Source organism: Pteropus vampyrus, unplaced genomic scaffold (assembly GCF_000151845.1).
Source record: "Pteropus vampyrus isolate Shadow unplaced genomic scaffold, Pvam_2.0 Scaffold357, whole genome shotgun sequence".
Lineage (NCBI taxonomy): Eukaryota > Metazoa > Chordata > Mammalia > Chiroptera > Pteropodidae > Pteropus > Pteropus vampyrus.
In genome coordinates, this window is record NW_011889138.1 from 604,674 (window position 1) to 626,536 (window position 21,863).

The 21,863-nt window shown below is 44.5% G+C and overlaps 1 protein-coding gene across 1 annotated transcript; it reads right to left on the reverse strand.

The window, feature by feature from the left end:
- Positions 1-18,912: 18,912 nt before the first annotated feature.
- Positions 18,913-19,885, reverse strand: LOC105304936 (olfactory receptor 13H1-like). Its single transcript, XM_011379307.1, has 2 exons — positions 19,164-19,885; positions 18,913-19,117 (listed from the first exon to the last, which is right to left on the reverse strand). The coding sequence occupies exons 1-2, from the start codon at positions 19,883-19,885 to the stop codon at positions 18,913-18,915; spliced, it is 927 nt and encodes a 308-aa protein (XP_011377609.1).
- Positions 19,886-21,863: the final 1,978 nt, after the last annotated feature.

The following is a 21,863-nucleotide window of genomic DNA, read 5'->3' on the forward strand; positions in this document are numbered from 1 at the left end:
ACATGTATCAAAAACAGGACTAAAGAATGGTAACAACTACATTCCTATCAATAAGTATCTTAAATGGATAATAATTAAGTGCTCCAACCAAAAGATTGAGTGGCTCCTACATATGAAAATGAAGGGGATGGAAAAAGATATTGCTTTGATGAACCTAGAAGTTATTTAAGTCAGACAGAGCACTACATAATTTCACTTATATGCAGAATCTAAGGAACAAAAAGAACAAACTAATCAAAAACAGACTCACAAATATAGTGGACAATTTGGTGAAGAACAGAAGGGAAGGGGATTTGAGGGGCTGGGAGAATGGGGTGAATGGTTAAAGAAGTACAAATTAGTAGTTGATAGTTGGGCATGGGGATGGGGAGCACGGCAGAGAGAATGCAGTTAGCATTAATATGATGGGTAAGTGGAAGGCCAAGGGAGGGTAGGAACAACTGGGGCAATCCTTTTTCTGAACATATAGTTGTCTAACTAATGTACCGTATACTTGAAACTAATAAAATAAAATTTAAAAAATAGTAATAAAGAATGGTAACAACTACATTACTATCAACTAGTACCTCAAATGGAAAAGAATTAAGAGCTCCAACAAAAAGACTGAGTGGCCGAATAGATAAGGAAACAAGATCCCTACATATGCTGCCTACAAGAGACTCACTTCAGATTAAAAGACACACAGACTAAAGGGAAGGAGATGGAAAAAGATATTGCCTTATTGGACCTAGAGGGTATTGCACTGAATGAAATGAATTGGATAGAGAAAGACGAATATCACATGATTTCACATATACATGGAATCTGAAGAACAAAATCAACAACAACAACAAAAGAGGAAATAAACTCATAGATACAGAGAATATTTAGAGGGATACTAGAAGGGAGGGGAAGGGGGGAACCAAATAAAAGGCAAAGGGATTAAAAGGTACAAATGGAAGAATAGACATGGAGAATAGACATGGAGATGTAGAGTATAGCATGGGGAAGATGGTTAATAATATTGTAATGAATATGTAAGGGGGAAGAGAGGTACTAGATTTAGTAGGGTGATTGCTAGTTATGTGGATCTCTGATCAATATGCTGTACAACTGAAACTGATATATTATTGTATGCCAACAATAATTGAAAAAAAACTCATTTAATTGTACAATGTAAATAACAAGCAACTGATGGTCTATTATATTTCAATAAAGCCAGAAAAAATGTTTTTTAAAAAATTCTACACCAAACGTAAGTGGTTCTCGGTATCTTGGAGTAGAGAAAAATCCTTATCTTTCTATTCTGAGATTCCTCTATTAATTTGATGGCATTTATTGATGAAATTTACCACTATCTAGTATTGATGAAATTTACCACTATCTAGTAGTGAAGCTATGTTAACTTTCTAGAAAAACCAATGGAAATTTGATTTCTTTTTTCTTCTAGAGAGTGCTATATCCACTCCACACACCCCCCCCAAATTTCTTATTTAAAGATGAAAGTAACATTTATTTCATTTATCTATGTCCAGGGTATGTCCTTTACATAAAAGATTTCATTTCTTTTCAATGCCCTGCAAAGTAGCTGTCATTTCCTTATGCTAAAGACAGAAACCGAGGTTCCCAGAGACTACAAGTACGAAGTGAGAACACTGGGATTTTTCAACTCGGTTCTATATGATTTACTACCCATCAGTGCCTCGCATGTGATTGTGTTGCTTGCAAAGCATGCCCTTGGTCTGTTTGAGAGCTGCCTGGAGTCTCATCTAACTTTAGAGAGGATTGAATGAAGCAATGAGGTTAATAGTTTAATGATAAACTGCCCTCTTCAGGGACATGGTGTTGGAGCTGTCCACAGTTCTGAAACAATCACTTTACTCCTGCCCTGAGAACAACCCCACCAGAGGCAGCTGTCTGTGGTGAACACGGCTCTCCACAAGGTTGCTAGTACTGGCTGGCTATGCTCCCCTTAGTTCTAAACGAGAACACTCAAATAATCCACTTCCCTTTTGTGTTCCCCCCACCCCCGCTTGGCTTTTCTCTTCTGTCACCCATGTTCTCTCTGCTCCTACTTCTGCTCATAATCCCTTTCTTTCTTTTCCACTGCACCAGACTTAACTCTGCTATAGTCTCACAATCAGTCGCCTTAGATAGAAGTGGGCTTTTTTGTTTGTTTGTTTGTTTTTGTTTTTGCTTATCTCACATAAGAAATAATCAGTTTAATTCCAAAGGCCACTCCAGAATCAGGGTGCACAGAATTTTCATTTAGGAGTTTTATTTTCTCCCACTAATGGCGAGCATGAACAATATCCCCCAGCACATGGAGATGAACAATATGTAGCCTGCCAGGGGAGTTTTCTATCTGGCTCTTTTTTTTTTTTTTTTTTTGGCTAAACTCAGACAAGTTGCTTTACCTGTCTGGCCTTCAATATCCTTTTCTAAGAAAAAGATGGATATAATTACCTTCATCTCAAATTCCATAATATCTCCACTATTAAATAAGTGTCAGACAGACCTGGATCTCAATATAGGACCTTCCACTTAATAGAGGTGAGGTTTTGGACAAGTTACACATCCTCATTGAACTTCAGTTTCCTTACATGCAAGTGGGGGATTTATTATAGTACTTAACTCATAGCATTGCCATATGCTAGGTTTCTGGCACACAATAAACCATAAATATTAGTTATTATTAAGTAGTATGCCATCCAAATATAGATATTTATCTTTATGAGATGTACATTATTTCATTAATCCATGTTGTAGCCATCCTGTGAGTGAAGTATTGGGCTCTGCATTTCACAAAAGAGGAAATGGAGCTTAGAGAGGTGGAAAAACTTGACCAGTTTACACAGATGGGGGCAAATCCAGCAGTCACACCTGGGTCTCTCTGGTTCCAAAGCCAGTGGTCATTTTTCTAGACTCTGTTGCCTTTCTGTGGGGAAGAAGCTCCACACATTTGAATGTGTCCAATGAATCTGAGCTTCAACCTGACCTCCAGACTGGGTTTCAGTGCCGGCATATTCATCTAATCCCTTCTAACAAAGGAGGCAGTCATGCAAAGCACAGCACAGGGTAGAGATTTGATGAAAGAGTATTTACTTCTAGAAGGAAAGACTAGGAAAACCTCATGCAACATCTGATATTTTAACTGAATCTTGAAGGATTAATAGAATTCTGGAAGTTGAAAAGTGGTTAGAGTAATGGGCAGCCCAGGAAGAGGAGCCACACTAGGAAAGACATAAAAGTGTGACCACGCTTTGACCACAGTCACTCACATAGTTGAGAACTTTAGCCCAAGTTTTTGGCTCCCAACTCAGTCTTTCGTTTTTCATGATCCATGAGAGACATCTTGGTGTGGTAGAAAGAATTTGGGCTTTAGAATCGCATGGACCCAGACTCCAACTCCAAAAACCCTACTGCCCACTTGTATGAGATCAGGCATTTTAACTTATTCTTACTAACCTTCAGCTTCTCCATCTGTAAAACAGGGACTATATTTGTAACTACATCATAGGATTATCAAGGGGATAAAAGGAAATAATGCAAGGAAAGCAGCCAGTGAAGCACCTGACACAGAGTATACATGCCGTAAGTACCATTTTCTTTTCATCTTGATAGTCCCTTCCCTTTGCCCCCTATTGAACTATCCAGTCTCCTTACCTGAATAACTTGAGTACAGTGGTTCTATAAGAATGGATACAATGAACCTTCTTTTCCTGGGGTCTCTGGTCAGTGACTAGGTGGCCTGAGTATCCACTCAAGGACAGAATTTTCAGGAATGGAAAATTTGTTCAGTAGTCAGAAGACAAGGATAGTTCCTTGAGTTCCCGCCAGCCTGGAAGGAGCTGTCCTGGGTTCTGAGCCGGAGTTTCCACCAGACCCACCTCACTTTTACCCACTGCACACTCTCGGCATTGCCAAGTTGCCTCTCATCATAGACAGAGAAGCCAGCTTAAAACAAAGCTCAGGATCTCTGAGACCTCCCTCCCCTAATCTCTGTGGAATTAAAGAGCAAATGGGAAGGATTTTTTTTTTTCCGAATCTCTATTGGGCAAAGGGACACCTAATTTGGAATCCATATTTAGGCCACATCAATAAGCATGCATTGATACCCTACTGTATGCTAGAATGTGTTTTGTATTCTGGAAACACAAAAATAAATCAGATTTGACTTTTGTTTTGAAGGTCTGTGGCAAAGGTGGATATTTAATCAGATGAGGGCCAGAGATTGGGGAAGTAGAGAGGAAGGAAACTAGTCTGGTACAGGGACTTACAGGAGAATGTGGCAACTGCATTGAGGTTTCAGGGAGCCTGTTAAGGTTATCTTCACTTGGCACAAGGCAAGAAACTCCACATATGCAGCAGGCACATACTTGTGCAAGGTCATGTGCAAGATTTTTTTTTTAACACACTCTCTTCTTTGTCTTCTTATGAATTTAGAATTTCTTAGTATGAAATTAATATTTCAGGCCCTGCACTATATGTACCCAAGCGAGATCCCGAGCTTCACTCAACATGGTTCTCCACTGTCTCCGACTCCTCTCCGTACCTGTAACACATGGTTCCTTTTCATACTTCCATACCTCAGCATATTCCAATTCTTCTGCCTAGAGGACCAACACTGCCCCCCGTCCCCTTTCCTCCTGCAGAAATGAGTCATCCTTTCAGGTTGAATACTTGGAAAACTATCACTAGCCTCCTTTATCACTGACTCCAACCCTTCTTTTCTTTCTTTGTGGATTTTTTTTAATTGGTGAAATATATATAACACAAAGTTTGCCATCTTAGCCATTTTTAAATGTACAGCTCATTAACATTAATGACGTTCCCATTGTCAACAACTGTCACCACCATCCACCTCCAGAATGCTTTGTCCTGTAAGATTGAAACCCTATAACCCATTAAACAACTCCCTATTCTCCCCTACCCCGGCCCATAGAAACCACCATTCTATTTTCTGTTTTTATAAATTTGACCACTTTTAGGACTTCATATAAGTGGAATCATAGAATATTTGTATTTTTATGACTGGCTTATTTCATTTATCATAATGTTCTCTAGGCCCATTCATGTTGTAGTGTATGTCAGAGTCTCCTTCCTTTTTAAGGCTGAATAATATTCTATTGTGTGGATGGACCGCATTTTGCTCATGCATCCATTTGTCAGTGGATACCTGCTTTCACCTTTCAGCAACTGTGAATAATGCTACTATGAACATGGATGTACACATATTTCTTTGAAACCCTGCTGTCAATTATTTGTGACCCCTAATCTCCTTTTGTTCAATGATGCCTGGGGCTGGTTGGATGTCTATAGATCAGGGGCCTGCAGGGCTAGATCCAGACCAAGCTGGAGTTCATGGACATGAGAGTGGCTTCCAACTATTGACGGGTTCTAGTGAGAAGAACTGCAGTGCCTATTCTATCTAAAAAGGTCACCTCAGCAAGCTGAGTCAACAAATGGGAATTCATAAGGCAAACCACATCTAAGTCACGTAACCATATGAGTGGGGGACTCGCAGGGAGACTCAGGTTAAAATCTTGATTGTGACAGATACTAGATGTGTGAAAATATTCTTATAACTGTATTTTTTTGTGTTAAATTCAGTTGATATCTTCATGCTTTAGTAGTTGAGGTCTTGGTGTGGATTTCTACCAATGTAAAAATACTGGAGGGGTGTCAACATACTTGGAGGAAGTTTTCAGTTGTTTCAGCTATGAAACAAATATTTGCTTTTTAAAATGTTTGAAACATATAGAAATAAATATGCCCTTTTCCACTTCAAATCAACTATCCATAGGTAATGCAAGGAACAACTGTTATATATCTTTTCAGAAAATTTTCTATATATGAATTTTATATATATATATATATATATATATATATATATATATATATATATATATATATACTTTTGTTTTTCACAAATGGGATCATATTATGCATACTCTTACAATTTCTTTGTTTAACCCTATATTATGGTTCATCTTTCTGTATCAGTATATATAGGTTTCCCTCCTGCTTTTGAAATTATAAATTATTGCATTGTATATTAGGCACTGTAATTTATTTTACCAATTCCAATAACAAATTTTCGTCGTTTCCCATCTTTTTTCCCATTCTAAACAATTCTGAAATGGAAAGTCTTATACAAATGTCTCTATGTATTGGCATAAGTGTATTTGTAAGATCCATTCCTAGTTGTGGTATTTTTTGGATCAAAAGAAATATACAATATAAATGTGAAGAGATACTGCCAAATTGTTTCCTAGAAATTTGTTTTGGTGTACTCTCCTATCAGTAGTGAATGAGAGAAGATAATGATTTTAATAAAGACTTATTAGAGCACCATTAGATAGGGAAGTTAGTACTATGCCAGGAGATACTTGGAGACAGAGTATGGTCTTGTTCATCTTTCATCCTTGGCACACAGCACTGGGACTACTCCATAAATACTTGCAGAGAGGACAGAGGGAGAGAAGAAGGTTATTCTGAGAAGGATGTGGAGTAGGGTGAGCTTGACTTGCAGTAGCAGGGAGTGGATCTGAAGGATGAACACTAGCTCCAAACTCTAGCTGTGTCCAGGCCACGATTTGGGACTATTGTTAGAGGCAGGGAAGAGGATAAACCAGGCATGGCCCAAACCCAGGACTCTGACAGCTTCTGTAACATCTTGGAATGCCTCTTTCAGGTGCAAGCAAAAAAAAATCAAACTCAAAATTAAAATTTAAAAATTGGAATATATCAGCTCATCCTGGGTAATATGGCACAAAGAAACCCAGATGCTCCAATGATAACATCAGGATTCAGTGTCTTTCTCCATCTTGAGAATCTTCTTGCCTCTCTATGGGTTTTATTACAGATATGTTCATTCTAGGTGCCTCTTGGCAGGTTCAGATCTACATCCTACTAGTCTCCAGTACCAGAGAAAGCCAGTCTTCCCCTAGGAGGACCAGCACAAATCTGGAGGTTTTTTCCACTTGGACTGACCTGAGTCTTGTGATAATCTCAGAAACAAAAATCACTCCTGGAGATAAAACATAGCAGTAGCTCCAGGGAAGGGTCAATACAAACTGAAACAGCTCAAGTAGGGAGTGATGGCCACCTTCAAACTGAAGAGGCTACTAGCCAGGAGAAAGGGAAGTAGGTGGTGGACACACTTCACTGCAGGGGTTTTCTCCAGCTGTCTGAAGGCACTGCACCAGTGTTTGCTGCCCCGTGGGCTCTCTCTCTGGAAGGAGACCCTGTCCTTTCAAGAAGGGAGAGTCCTCACAGCATATCTGAATAGTCACTCATTCTTTATTCATTCTTTTGGAAAACAGTTATTGGTTGGCTGCTGTGTGCCAGACATGGTGCCAAGTGCTGAGGGTGAAATAATGAGTGAAATTAGACATAGCCAATTTACAGCTTAGTGGGGACTGGCAGACATGAACCCAGCCAGCATAGATACAATTATAATCGAATAGACGTTTTTCCAAAGAAGGCACCCAAATAGCCAACAGGTGCATGAAAAGGTGCTCTACCTCACTATTCATCAGGGGAATGTAAATCAAAATCACAATGAGATATCACTTTGTACCTATCAGAATGGCTAGTAATGGAGACAAGACATGAGTGCTGGCGAGAATGGAGAAAAGAGAACCCTTGTGCACTGTTGATGAGAATGTAAATTGGTGCAGCCACTATGGAAAATAGTATGGAGTTTCTTCAAGAAATTAAAAATAAAACTATCAAATGATCTAGCAATCCCACTTCTTGATATATGCCAAATAGAAATGAAAACAGGATGTCAAAGAGACACATTCACTCGTGTTTATTGCAGCATTATTCATTATAGCCAAGATATGGAAACAACCAAAGTGTCTATCACCAGATAGATGAATGGATAAAAATGTGGTTCATATATAATGGAATATTACTCAGCCATGAAAAAGTACACACTTACACTCAAAAATTATTTGCTGTTTGCCTGAAATTCAAAATCAAAAGGGTGTCCTATATTTATGTTTGCTGAGCTGGCAATGGCACTTAACAGGAACCGTGCTATGACCCTGCTTTTAAACATGGAGAAAGTTCATGCTCCACTACCAGGAAGAGAATCCTGTTATCCTCAACAAACTGAGTGTCAGGATGGTGGCTGGATTAAAGACAACCATTAGAGGTGTTCTCCGGGTAGGGCTAGGTGAACAGTTCTGGAATCATGGAGAGGCCATGGAATGTGGATCCCTTTTCTCTGATGATGCACACACCCCAACACAGCCTTCACTTCCTCATTCTAAATGCATAGATGAAGGGGTTGAGCATGGGAGTCGTCAGAGTGTGAGAGACAGACACCACCTGCTTGCTCTCCAGGAAGTAGCTGGCCTTGGGTGACAGGTAGATGAGCCCTGTTGTGTCCTAGAACAGAACTATCATGATCAGGTGGGAGGCACACATGAACAGGTCCTTGTGGTGCCCAGTGGCCAATGGCATCCACAAGACGGTGGCCAAGACCCCAGTGTAGGAGGTGGCTATCATACAGAGAAACCATGACAACCAGCACTGTGACTGCCAACACGGTAGCCTCCAAGCTTGATGTCCCCACACACCAGGCTCAGCAGAGGGTTGATGTCACAGAAGTGGCAGATGCCACAGGGCCCACAGGAGGAAAAGCGAAACATCCAGATGGTGAAGACCAGCCACATGGGGACCCTGGCTAGCCAGCACATGGCGGCCAGCCCGTGGCAGAGCCATGGGCTCAGATGATGCCATAGTGCAGGGGCCCGCAGATGGCCACGTAGCGGTCCTGGGCTATGCGATTAGGAGGAAGACCTCCATGTGATGCAGGAAGCTCGCAGGGGACATGCCCCACTAGGGATCGCCAGCAGCTGGGGCACGGTGTCCAGCAGGAAGCAGATTTCCACCAAGGCCAGCTTGTGCGGGAAGAAGCTCGCAGGCAAGCGCAAGGCCAGGTTCAGTGCGGTGAGCCCTGCGACGTGTGGTACCCCGCAGAGTGAGCAGGAGGTGGCCAGAAGTGCTGGCAGGCTGATGGCAGGCGCAGCACTGCCCCTGCAGGAGACAGCAGCAACAAGTCATGCGCCCAGCTCTGATTGGCCCAGGGCAGGCCTGCAGGGGCCTCCGGAGCCTGGTGAGGGAGGAAGGAAGGAGAAGCGTGAAGGAGAGAGTTGCACCCGCCTGCCCTGTCCCCTTGAACGCCCCCCATGACCTCTGAATGAGGGCCAGTGGCCCACGAGACCTGGCCAGAATGGCTCATCTGCCTTTCTAAGCTCGTCTGAGTTGCGTCCACTGCTGTTGTCCGCGTCAGGGCCTTCCAGCCCCCTGGAAATGCTTTTCCCCTCAGGTGCTGGTTTCATTGTTTCCCTTTTGCAAGGACCTGGGTGGATTGGTTGTGGCTACCTGTCCTTCCCCACGGCCCTCTGACCTGCTCCCTAAGTCCAACTTCAAAGACCTCACCACCTGTGAAGCCCATGGTTTCCTGCTGCCTCGGGCCCTGTGTGCTTGTTACTCCCTCCACCCAGATCCTCTCCCTGGATAGTTGTGTAACTTTTTTCTCTTTTCCTGCAAATATCAACTAAGATGCGCTCCCCGACAGTCCTTTCTCAATGACCTGATTTAAAGTAGCCCCCCGCCCCCACATGTACAGACGCTGATCACTGTGTGACATCCTCTCGTTTGCTAAAAGCACATCTGAATTAGCATGGATTGTTTACTTGTTTACCATCTGTCTGCCCCATTTATTGTGTCACAGCCATGAGCCCCTTCTGCCTAGTTTGCAGCTGCGTTTGTGGCACAGGAAAGAGTGACTGGTAGGTGCTCAGTAAAGTTCAGTCCATGTCGAGTCCTTTTTCCAGTAGAAAACATACAAAATATGTACTTTCTCCTCACACAATATTTTTTATTCTGTTTGGTTCAAATATATTCTGTTTCATTTTTTAAAATGTTGGTTTCGACCATCTAAATCAGTGGATCTCAACTGGGGATAATTTGACCACCACAGGGGACATTTGGCAGTGTGTGAGGACATCTGGGTTTGTTACAACTGGGATGCCATTGGCATTTAGTGGGTAGAAGACAGGGATGCTGTTAAACATCCTGCAGTGCACAGGACAGTCCCCCAAAACAGCAACACAGAATGATTCACCCCACCCCCCATGTGAGTAGAACCAAGGCCTAGAAACCTGATATAAATCAATTTCCAGATCCACTAATGGGCCTCGACCTGCAGTTGGAAATGAAAGATCCCACGCTAGCAGGACAGACAGACATAGTAAATGGACAGCATGACAAAGAGATAGAGATCCTTGGCTGAGAAATGGGGTGATAGAAAACTCAGGGTCACTCCCAGACCTGCCACGGGTGAGCTGGGTGAAGTCGGCTGAGTTTCACCACCTCTGAGCCTATTTTCTTGTCTGTGAAGTGGTGAGAGGAATGTTTCCCTAACCTGGAAAACAGCAGGAAACGGTCCAGCCAGAGCACTTAGCACTCACCTGGAACACAAGGATGGCCTGGCGATCTCTTTTTTTTAATCTGATCATGTCATGTTTCTTTTCGGAATGATGGCCTTGGGTGGGGGTTTGGCTCTTTATTCTAAGTGCTGTGGGGAGTTACTAGAAAGTGGCAGGATTACAGCAGATCTCTGTGGAATATTATACAGCCGTTAAAAAGGAATGCAGCCTGGAGACAATGAAATGGAAGATATTCAGGAAATACTATATGTTTAAAAAAAAAAAAGCCAGCAGCTTTTGAAAGGAGAAGAACGGTATGATATAAGAAACAGCCATCAAGGGCAATGCCACAAATTTTTCCCTAGCATCATATATTTGTGTATAAATGCATAGGCAACGCAAGGAAGGACACTCTCCTACATTGAAATGATGGTGGTTGCCTCAAGGGTGAGGACTACAACTGAGGTGAAAGTCAAGATGAACTTTAGACTTCTCCCTTTTACATTTTATTAAGAGGGTGTATTTATCGGTTACTGCGACATTGCACTTTATCAACTCTGATTTCATCTCTTCGTGAAATTGACCTGCAGGGTTGGACTCAGAGCCATGCAGAAGATCGAACCCCATGTTCCTTAAATCCACATCCACCGGGTTCAAGGATGTGCCTATGGAACGAGTTTCAATCATAATTTGCTTTGCCAGTTGGAATCACTAAACTAAGAACAGGTTGCACATCAGGGCACGTTGCTGCTTCTTGTTATGCTTGCTCCTTGAATTCTTCACACCCAAGGGGAGAAACACATCCTCGCTGTGCCACAGAGCAGTGCATTCCAAAAATGTGGGTTGTGATCCACTGAAATAAGTTTAGGAGAAATTGACCCGCAGTCTTTCAATGAAGTACTGTAGAACAGATTTAAAAAAAAAAAAAAAAAATCATGGTGTATAATAAGGTGAAAATTGTTTCATGAAACTTTTGTTTCAGTTATGTGTGTGTGTGTGTGTGTGTGTGTGTTTGCTTATCCAGAAAATAAGCTGTATTTCTTCCTAGTTCTCACTGTCTAAAATTTTTTTTTGTGAAGCACCACTATAGAAATTGCTTTTTATGAGAGAAGAGATGTACACTAGGACCTCTTTTTGTTTGAGCTACGTCTAAGTCTGAGAAACATTGTTTTAGAACATTGCAAAAAGTAACAAAACACTGGCAGGTGGGAAAAATCTATGGCAGCTCTGAAATCCTATGAGTTTGTGTAAAGGACAGAGCAGTTTACCAGCTCCCGGCCACCTGGAGGAGAGAGGGCCAGAGCCTCTGGTTCCTATTCATGCTATAGCTGTGGTCTTGATTTTCTCTTTAATAGAGAGCCTGACAGTTTTGGTTTAACTTTCACACATTTTTAAAGAAATTCTCTTCCTCCTGTAATAGTCACCCCATCAGCCTTCCCCCGCTCTCTGCCCAGCATTCATCATGTCCATGCTCAGCTAAGTCCACTTCCCCTCCTGCGAAACCCCTGTTCATTTTCTTTGCCCTCCCAGGAATGACACAGATAAACCTTCAGGCTTGAAGTTATGCCCTGAAGAGAAAGAGAGGGACTCAGTCTGACAAGTGCCAAGCACTCATACAGGATCTGCTGCATACCAGCCACTGCTCTATGCATATTACCAATGTATTGAATCCTCACAAAAGCCCTCAAACTAGGTACTGTCATCCCCATTTACCAGTGTAGTGAACTGAGACTCGAAAAGTTAAATAACCTGCCCATGTCCCCACAGCTTATAGGAGTACATGCCAGCCAAGATCTGAACCTTGGTTGGAATGACAGAGACAGAGAAGAAACAGAGAAATTGTTAAAATCCTGGTGAATCTTAGAGAATTTTCTTCAGGGACTTTTAGGCTATGCTAAGGAACTTGACCAGTGGTCCTTGGAATAATAAGAACATCTTCAATCTGATAAAGGGCTCTCACAGTGCCCACTGCCTCCAGCAGTGCCCACCAGGTAGGAAAAGTCCAATAAAAATTCTCAACCCTCTTTGAGAGAAGGGACCCTCTCTGCCTTGGTCCCTGCTGAACACCCAGGGCCTGACCCAGAACCTGACACACAGAGGTGACATCTCTATTTGAGGATGCCTGTCTCTGTAATTGTCCCTCCTGCAGTATGATTTCCAGGCACTGGTTACTAATATCCCTATGAAGTCCCAACCCCGACCCTTGGGCATGTCAGGGATGACCTGAGCATATGATGCAGAATGACAACTGCCTCTATTAAGGACCCAGCATCTCCTTCCATGTGGCCCCAGTCTCACCTCTGGACAAGGAAGGAACCAGCTGCTTTGGAGCTATTCTTCGAAACAGGTTTAATGCCAACAGCATTTAGGGTGGGAGGCTCGCTATGGGAGGATGGAGTTAGAACTTAACTATCCTGCCAAGCACCAGGGCAAGGACGGCCCAGAATGAGACCTCGAATAAGCTGCGCGACCTGGGAAAAGTGGTTTAACTTTGATGAGACCTCCGTTCTCTCATCTGAAGGGATGCAATAATCCCTATGGCTCAGGGCTAGTTGGAGGGGAACAGCCTGGCAAAGAGTAGGTGCCCCAGGTGTTTCAGGGAGTTGTCTTTCAAGCCAACCAGATGCAACTTAAACCCAAGCTCTGCCAATGACTAGCTCTGTGAGTTACTAAACGTCTCTGAGCCTCTGTTTCCTCACCTACAAACTGACTATAGTAATGGTGTCTATCCAATGAGACTGTTGTGAGAATTCATTGAAATCACATACAAACTGTGGGATACAGTGAGCATTCAGTAACTGTAAGCAGTGATCATCAACCTCGCCACCACCAATATCGGTACTCCAACCCCCACGATTATCATCACCATCACCCCCACCATCACCCCCACCACCATCAACATCAGCACCATCAGTACCATCACCATCATCATCATCATCATCATCATTATCACCATCATCATTACCACCCTTCTGACCTCCTGCCTCCAGGATGTCCCAAAGGGGCTGGATTCTGTCTGCTCCCGTCACACATATAAAATATCCACACTATTTACCCCAGCATTTGAGGCCCCCAGAAATTTGTGCCTACCCATCTCCCCATCTTCATGTCTTACCATGTCCTTACCATACTTCCCCACACCCCGTGGCTCCTGGTTATATCAGGGGAGATGAAATAATCTCTGTGCTTGCAATCTGTGCACTTTTCCATATGGCTGCCATGCTTCACTAACAAAAGCAACAGTAGCCATTTTAAGGACCTTATTGTAGAAAATGAAAATGCAGTTGACCCTTGATCAATGCGAGGGTCAAGGGCACCGACCCCTGTGCAGTCAAAATTCACGTATAACTTTTGACTCCCCACAAACTTAATTACTAACAGCCTACTGTTGACCAGAAGGCTTACTGATCACATAAGCAGTCAATTAACACATATTTTATATGTTGTATGTATATACATTGTAGTCTTACAATAAAGTGAGCTAGAGAAAAGAAAATGTTATTAATAAAATCATAAGAAGGATTTACAGTGTTTATTGAAAAAAAAAAACACATGTAAGTGGACCCACACAATTCAAACCCATGTTGTTCAATGGTCAACTGTCCTAGCTATTGCTGACAGTGGTTGGGAGCATGGGCTCTGAAGCCAGACTTCCTCACTTGCTTGCTTGGGTGAAGTGTTTGAACACTGTGACCCACAGTTTTTTCTCATGTAAATGGAGCATAAAAGTTGTACTTACCTCCTAATGTGTGTGTGATGATCAAAAAGTCCTGCATAGAAGTGATGCCTAGTTCTTTTCACACCATCAATAAACATTCTCTAGTACTATTAACACTGCGTGCCTAACCATGTGCCACATCTCCAAGGCCTGCAATAGTTCATATCATATTGGGAGTGCTCGATGTGTTTGTTGAATGAACAAATGATTGAGCAAATGACTGTTGTCATTTGTTAAATGCCTGCTGAATGCCAGATGCCTGTTTAGGTATTTTACCATCCGTGAGTCAGTTTAGTAAGTCACAAATAGCATTAAAAATAGAACAGAGAAGAGATTATCAGCACCTCAAGATGTATAGATGAGAGAAGCTTCAGATGTATGTATGTCTGTATATCTAAATCTATATCTACAACTATATCCCTTTCTCACATCCATATCTATTTATATACATATATCTATGTCTACATCTATGTCATGTTGAAATAAGTGTTAATGTATCTGTGTGTCAATCTAGGTCCACGTCCCTATCCATATTAAAATTTATATCTATATATTAGGGACATATAGAAAGGAGACAGAGAGAATGTTTAGATATTACATGTATATGTAATATGTATGTGCACATGTATTACATGTGTGTATATGTCTTATTGTATTCGCTATATATACATGTACATGTTGCACATATATGTCTATATAGAGAGAGATAGAGACACAGAGAGACAGACAGAATGAGTAGCATAGTGATTAAGCTTGTACCCTTTGACCAGAATCTCCCCATTTCCCCCCCACCAAGGCCCCTGACAGCCACCATTTTACTCTCTGTTTCTATGAGTTTGATGTTTTTTAGATTCCACATATACGTGGCATCACGCAGTATTTGTCTTTGGCTTATTTCACTTAGCATAATGCCCTCTAGGTCCACCCACATTGTTGCAAATGGCTCTGGACCTTGACTGCCTACATTGGGCCATCATACACCTCTTACTAAAGGTACCTATTACCCAACTTATTTGTGCCTTCGTTTTTTCACCGCTAAATGTGTAAACAAGGACCACAATACTAGTTGCCTCATAAGGTTTTTCTGCAGCTTGTATTATAACACATAAAGCTGTCATAAAAATGCTCGGTACATCGCAAACTTAATATAAAGTGTCACATATTACATCTGGGTGACAATGAGAAACAGATGTCTTACATTGGCTTGGGGTCCAAAAACCCGTGCCTGTTCTACCTTATTTATTTCATCCTGACAGTGTTTCTCTGGGGCCGCTATTTTGTCCTATATCAGGAGTCAGCAAACAAAGCCATTGCTAAAAATCAGTTTTCACGTTATTAAATGGTCAAAAAGAAAATTAAAAAAATAGAAGAAGCTTTTGTGACCCGTGAGCATTATATAAAATTCAAGTTTCAGTGTCCACGGATAAAGGGTTGTTTTGGAAGCACAGCCCTGCCCTCATAAAGTTGGGAATATTTACTTCCTTTACAGAAAATGTTGGCAGCCTCCGCACACCAGTCACAGAACGCTTCGAGAGGTGCGCGGGGATTCGGGGGAGACAGTGACGTGCACAAGGTCACAGAGCTCGGCGTCAGGCCCCAGCTCTGTGTTTCCTGCTGCTGCGATGATCCCAGCACGGGAGGACTCGACCCCCTCCAGCCAGCACGGGTGGAGCCGGCTGCGGTGTGGACCTCGCTTGTAGATGCGTGGGTTTGGGACGGGTGTGGTGACAAGACAGGAAAAGGCCACCATCTTGTGGCACTTGGTGGGGAGGGGGCTGGAGCCCTGGGGGCTCAGGTACGTGGCGATCACCGTGCTCTAGGAGAGCGCTGCCACAGCTGCAGGTGGACAGGGCCTCGGGAGGCTCCTAGAGTCGTACCGCCGCCCGGAACCGCGGCGTAGGCGGCAGGGGGCAAATGCTGGAGAGGCTGGGTGCGCCAGAGCTGAGGGCCAGCGGTGGCAGCGGTGGCAGTGGGGCCGCATCTGCCCTCAGCATGGAGGGCAGCTCGCAGAGGAACTGGTCCCCCAGGCCGGGGCAGAAGAGCAGTCGCTGCGTGGCCGCGGCCTTGGGCACGGACAGCAGAAAGCCCAGCACCGGGGCAGTGGTGGCCAGGGAGGCGCAGCGCGGGCGTCATGGTGAGCCCACAGCTCAGGGATGGCACACAGCCAGGCCGCGGTCCATCGCCCTGGAGGCAAGGAGGATGGTCTCGCAGCTGTCCAGGGAAGTACCCAGATAGAGCTGGGCCCCTGGGGCGCGTTGGCATGGGCGCTGGGGCCGGCGCGAGCGTGGTTTCACAGACGCGGGGTCCAGCAGCGCCAGGTGCAGCTGCAGGTCCAGGGCGACCAACGCCACCAGGAGTACCGCCCATAGCAAGGGACGTAGGGGTGGCGGCGCGCACAGCCCCCGCAGCAAAAAACCCGCTTCATTCCAGCCAGCCGGGCCCGTCCTGGGGGAGAAGCGCAATTGTGAGGCTCCAGTGCACACACTGCTGGGGCCGGGGCTGTGGGCGCGAATCCTTCCTCTTTGTCTTGTTGCTTCCTCCCCTCCCGCCTCTCTCCCCTCCACTCCCCTCTCAGTCTGTCGGTCTCGTGTTCCTCTCTCTGTCTCACCCCCACCTCCCTAGTCTTGTCACTCTTGCCCCTCCCTTTTCCTTCCGGGCTCTTTCCCTTTTCTCTTGCACTCCTCTCCTCCGCCCCAACTTCGTCTCCACCCCTTGCCACCCGTGTGACTTTGGGGAGGTAATTCCCACCTTTCCCAACCTGCGTTTCCTTTCTCTTAACGATGGGAATCCTAAAATCCAGCTCGCAGCGCTGGGAGGTTGGCTGAATGGACACGCCGAGCACCAAACCCCGCACGCCTTGTGATGTTTCATTCCTTTCCTCTCCGAGTCAGGTCCAAACCCTGACGTTCTGACTTTGGACTGGTCCCCTCATCCTCTGTGCCCGTCCAGTTATATTGAAGACCTTGGCTTTGCACCACTGGGATAAACCTTACTCATTTCACGTTGTATGACCTTGAGAGAACGCAGAATTTGTTTAAAATTTTATTTAGAACTTTGTTTCACGTTCACTATACGTTTTTCTTACATTTCTTATACATTTTTCGGCCAGTTATCACATCAAAATTACCCATGCTGGATAAAAGGCAGGTCAACTTAATCTTTTGAGTATCTGTCAATCAAAGTTATCCATGCCTGAATTAGGTTAGCCTTCTCTCTTCTATTTTTCTGTAGCATTTTATATGAGAATTGCTTTGTAATTACTTGGAAGATTTGGTAAAAACGCATTTTGTTCTCTCTTCATTTCTCTCCTGTTTTATCTTCTTTCTTCTCCCTCACCCGTTTCCCCTCAATTTCTGTCTTCATCTCTCTCTGCCTGGTCTGTCGCTCCCTTCCTCTCACATGTGACGGAGACATGTGTGTATGTGGGTTCACAGAGCCTATCGCTCGTGGACTGTGACCCCCACACCCAAACATAAGCCGGGTCATTTACACACCTGTCTGCGCCCCTGCGGGCTTTTCTTTCCCTCCTTCTATTCTCTCTTCATTCCCGTCTCAGCTCTCCTGCCATCCCCACCCCCCACTCACATTTTGAATCTCCTCTTTTACACTGATACAAGCGTGGCCCACCTTAGGGCCATGGTCGTGCTTCACAAGTCCACAGGCCCCCAGTGTAAAATCAAGAGGTGCCTCAGTCACTGTGTCGGGAGGAGGGTGGTGTGCCGCCCCCCCACAGGACCTACACAGGGTCAGAGGTCAGAGCCTTGGCGGACACTCCCTCCCTCACCCTACCTGCCCTCCCGGAGTTCCCTCTGGTGTCACACAGCCCACTGACACTCATGCTCCCTCCTCTGCTCTCCCTTCTCTCTTCTCTGTATCCCACGTCTTTCGTTTCCATTCGTCTCTGTGTTTTGTTTTCTCTCTTTACTCCCCGCCCCATGTCTCCAGCTGTGGCTCCTCCTCTTGGGTCTTTCATTGCCCCCCCTTCCCTCCCTCCCTCCCTCCCTCAGTTGCTCTCCCTTTTCTGCTCCCCTTCTAGCTTTGTCTGTCTCCAGTCTTCCTCTTCCTCTTTCCAATACCCAAACCCCACTTTTATGCATTTTGTCTCCTTCCTCCCCTCCCGGCCATTCTCCAGGCCCTACAGGCCCTGGCTTCCCCTCCCCCTATGGGTTTCTCCCACAGTCTCTCACCTCCTCTCTCTTGTCCCTTTCCTCACAGTTCTATCCCTCATCTCCCCGTTATCCTCCCTAACTTTCTCCTGGCTTCTCTCCCTTCCATTCCCTCCTCCTCCCCCTCCAACTTCCTCCTCAGGACCAGCTGATGAAAGTCAATGTGGGGCCAGCCAGCTCAGGACTCAGATCCCCACTCCTCCTGTCCAGGCACCAGGGCCTGGAATGGACAAGCATGAAGCAGGCTGTGAACAGATGAGCAATCTATTCATCCCTTTTTCCTTCAGCCGCTGAGAATTCTTGGGATAGTCACTTTCTTGTCCACATCATTCACTCACACACACACACACACACCCTGAGCCTAGGTTCTTGCTTCACTTCCTCAGAAGAAATAGTATAAGACCACTTTTTAAAAATACGTTTTTGTGTCTTCAAGTGTGTGTGTGTGTAAAACACCCTCCATAAAATTGTTGCACAGAAATAACTCACAGTTCATAGCCTAGAGCAGGCAATCCAGAATATTAACTTATTTCTTCTCCTTTCAACACCAAGTCTTAGAGATCAGCCTTTTTCCCCCAGAGCCTCCTAAAGGCCCCTTTCATGTCCTTGTTCCACAACTGTAGATGAGGGGGTTCGTCATGGGGGTGAGGATCCTGTACAACATGGAAATGATCTTGTCGCTGTCGTGTGTGGTCTTATCCTGAGGCATCATGTACATGGAGATGGCTGTGCCATAGAACAGGGCCACCACCACAAGGTGAGAGCCGCACGTGGAGAACACCTTGCCCTGGCCCTCTGTGGACCTCATCCGCAGCCCTCTGTGGACCTCATCCGCAGCCCTCTGTGGACCTCATCCGCAGCACAGCCACCAGGATCTTGCCATAGGAAGCCACGATGAAGGCAAATGGAGCCAGCAAGGTCAGAGCACTGGTGCCCAGCATGAGGGACTCGTAGAATTGCAGGTCAGAACAGGCAAGCCTGAACAAGGCCAAGAACTCACACGAGAAATGTTTGATAACATGGTGACCACAGAACTCCAAGGGCATGGTCAGCACGGGGACCACAGTCAGCAGGAAGGCTGCAGTCCACGAGGTCCCAGTCAACAGGCCACAAAGCAGGGGCCCCATGTGCATAGAGTAGCACAGTGGGTCACCAATGGCCACACAGCGATCATAAGCCATGGCAGCCAGCAGAAGATGCTCCACAACATCTAGATAGAGCCCTGTGGCCATCTGGGCCATGCACTGTCCTAGTGAGATGACAGGAGTGGTCACCAAGCAGTTGATGAGTATCTGGGGCACACCGGATGTGGTGTAGCACATGTCCAAGGATAGGTTGCTGAGGAAGAAGTACATGGGTATGTGGAGCTGGGGGTCATGATAGATAAGGAGCAAGATAAGGCTGTTCCCCAAGAGAGTGACTACATAGGACATGAGGAGCAGGCAGAAGAAGGCTATCTGAGCCCGTGAGTGCTGGGAGAGCCCAAGCAGAATGAAATAGACCTCCTCTGTGCTGTTCTGGCCATCCATGCTCCTTCCAAAACCCTGGCTGGGTGGGAAAATATGGGTCATCGTGAGAGGTGGTTCAGAAATGGGAAACTTCATACAAATAACTCTGTCCAACTTAATGTGTTACACAGATTATTACCCCTTCACCCCTGTGTTGACATGTCCCTTACTGGAAACATTGCTTAATATAGTTCACCATTCAGCAGCATTCATTGGCTCATTCAGTTATATAATCATTCATTGATCTGTACCTGGATGGATTGTTGGATGGATTGGGTCATTCATTCATTTATTCTTTTACATATTGGTTAATGGGTTCTTTCCTTCATTCATTTATAATTGAGTCATTCACTCACGAATCCATTTATGGATGGACTCACTCATAGCTTCTTGAATAGATTCACTCATTCAACCAACATTTCTGAGCAGCTGCTAACTAGGTCCAGACTATATCCCAGGCAAAGGAATTATAATGAAGAACAAGGAAAATAGGCTCTGCCCTCAAAGAGTTGGCAACTTAAATGAAAATTTAAAAAGTAACACAAGTATGCTAAGTTGGCCCACATTTGTGCTTAGTTGGCTCCCTTATTAGCAATGAAAACACTTAAAATCATTTAGATATCAAGATATTCAAAATAGAGATGTTTAATATTAAGAGCAAAGTGGAGATATAAAGGAAATCTAAAAATGACAAGTCCTGCCATCCGTTCGCTCATGAATTCAACAAACAAATGTTTATCACCCATTTCCTGAGGGTCTCTTCTAGGTACAGGACCAAGTACTAAAGAAGGCAATGTGCTTGAAAATATGATTCCATTTAGGAGCAGAATCGAGAATATAGACAACAAGCAGATAAATAATCAATAATCAATAATCAAACCTTCAAACCCTGCACTGGAATATCACGGGAACTGAGGACAGAAGGTGCACCCAACAGTGCTGGTGTTTTTGATGTGGAATTCGAACATCTTTAAGGAAAAGGGTCCCTCAAGAAGGGGGCTGATTGTGGCATCCACCTACCACTAAGAGTCACCATGCTTCCAAGCCATTGTCACCATCACCAAGTCCCATCTCTGCTCATGGTCTCAGCTCCTCATCTGGAAAATGGGGAGAATCACCCCACCATGTGGAGAGGCGAGCTGGGGGCTTAGGTGAGGGGACAGCAGCAGGCATAGGACTGGCCAGGTCCACATGGACGCTAAATAAACACGTCTCTTCCAACTTCCCCTTTACCAACTCGGGGCCTCCCACTGCTCTTGGAACACCCAAAGACCTTGCTATGTTTCCGCACTGCTCCCTTCCCCGACAATCTATATCTATATGTATCTTTACCAAGTTCCGAACCCCTAGGAGTTCATCATACAGATATGATCACACGTGCAAAACAAGAGATCCACAGGACTAGCTTTAAACACATTAAAAATATATATATAAGTACTGGGCTATATTCCAGAAGATGGAAAACTATCTCATCTATAAATATGGGACCAGATAAAGAAATTACAGTCCATCCATAACCCAGAACACTGCAAAAATGACAAGAATAATAAAATTTTTTATGCTGATATAAATAGATTTCTAAGATATCGTTAAATAAAAAGGAAGGAAGAGTGAGTTTGGCGGAGGCAATAATTAGGGTGAGAACAGTGAGTGTGCGAAGGTGAGAGGGAAAACAGTGAATAGGCTACAGTTTTTTTAAATGGGCAAGAAAATTCATGTATAAATTAGTCTCCTTCTTTGACCTGACGCTCCACTTGAACACTGATGATGCATTCATCAATCCATGCATCCATGCATCCGAACTGATGAGAGAGGACATGAAAGTAGGACAAGGGAGCACAGTGGGGATACTGTAGTACCTGCCTAGCACCTGTAGGAATTTGAGTTTTGAGTAAAAGGGACCTTGCCTTAATCTGAGGGGACAGAAATGCATTCCAAGGAAGTGTGTTGAGAGAGAAAAAAAAGCGACCTTAATAGCATGGCCACGAAGGAGAGGGAAGAGCATGCAGGCAGAGGGGAAAGGATGGATGGATGGATGGAT

Bases quoted from the DNA above. Each gene is read 5' to 3' on its own strand.
- LOC105304936 (XM_011379307.1), bottom strand. From the start codon at position 19,885: ATGACCCATATTTTCCCACCCAGCCAGGGTTTTGGAAGGAGCATGGAT. The intron at 19,118-19,163 runs GTCCACAGAGGG...GCTGCGGATGAG, and splicing joins GTGGCTGTGCTGCGGATGAG to GTCCACAGAGGGCCAGGGCA.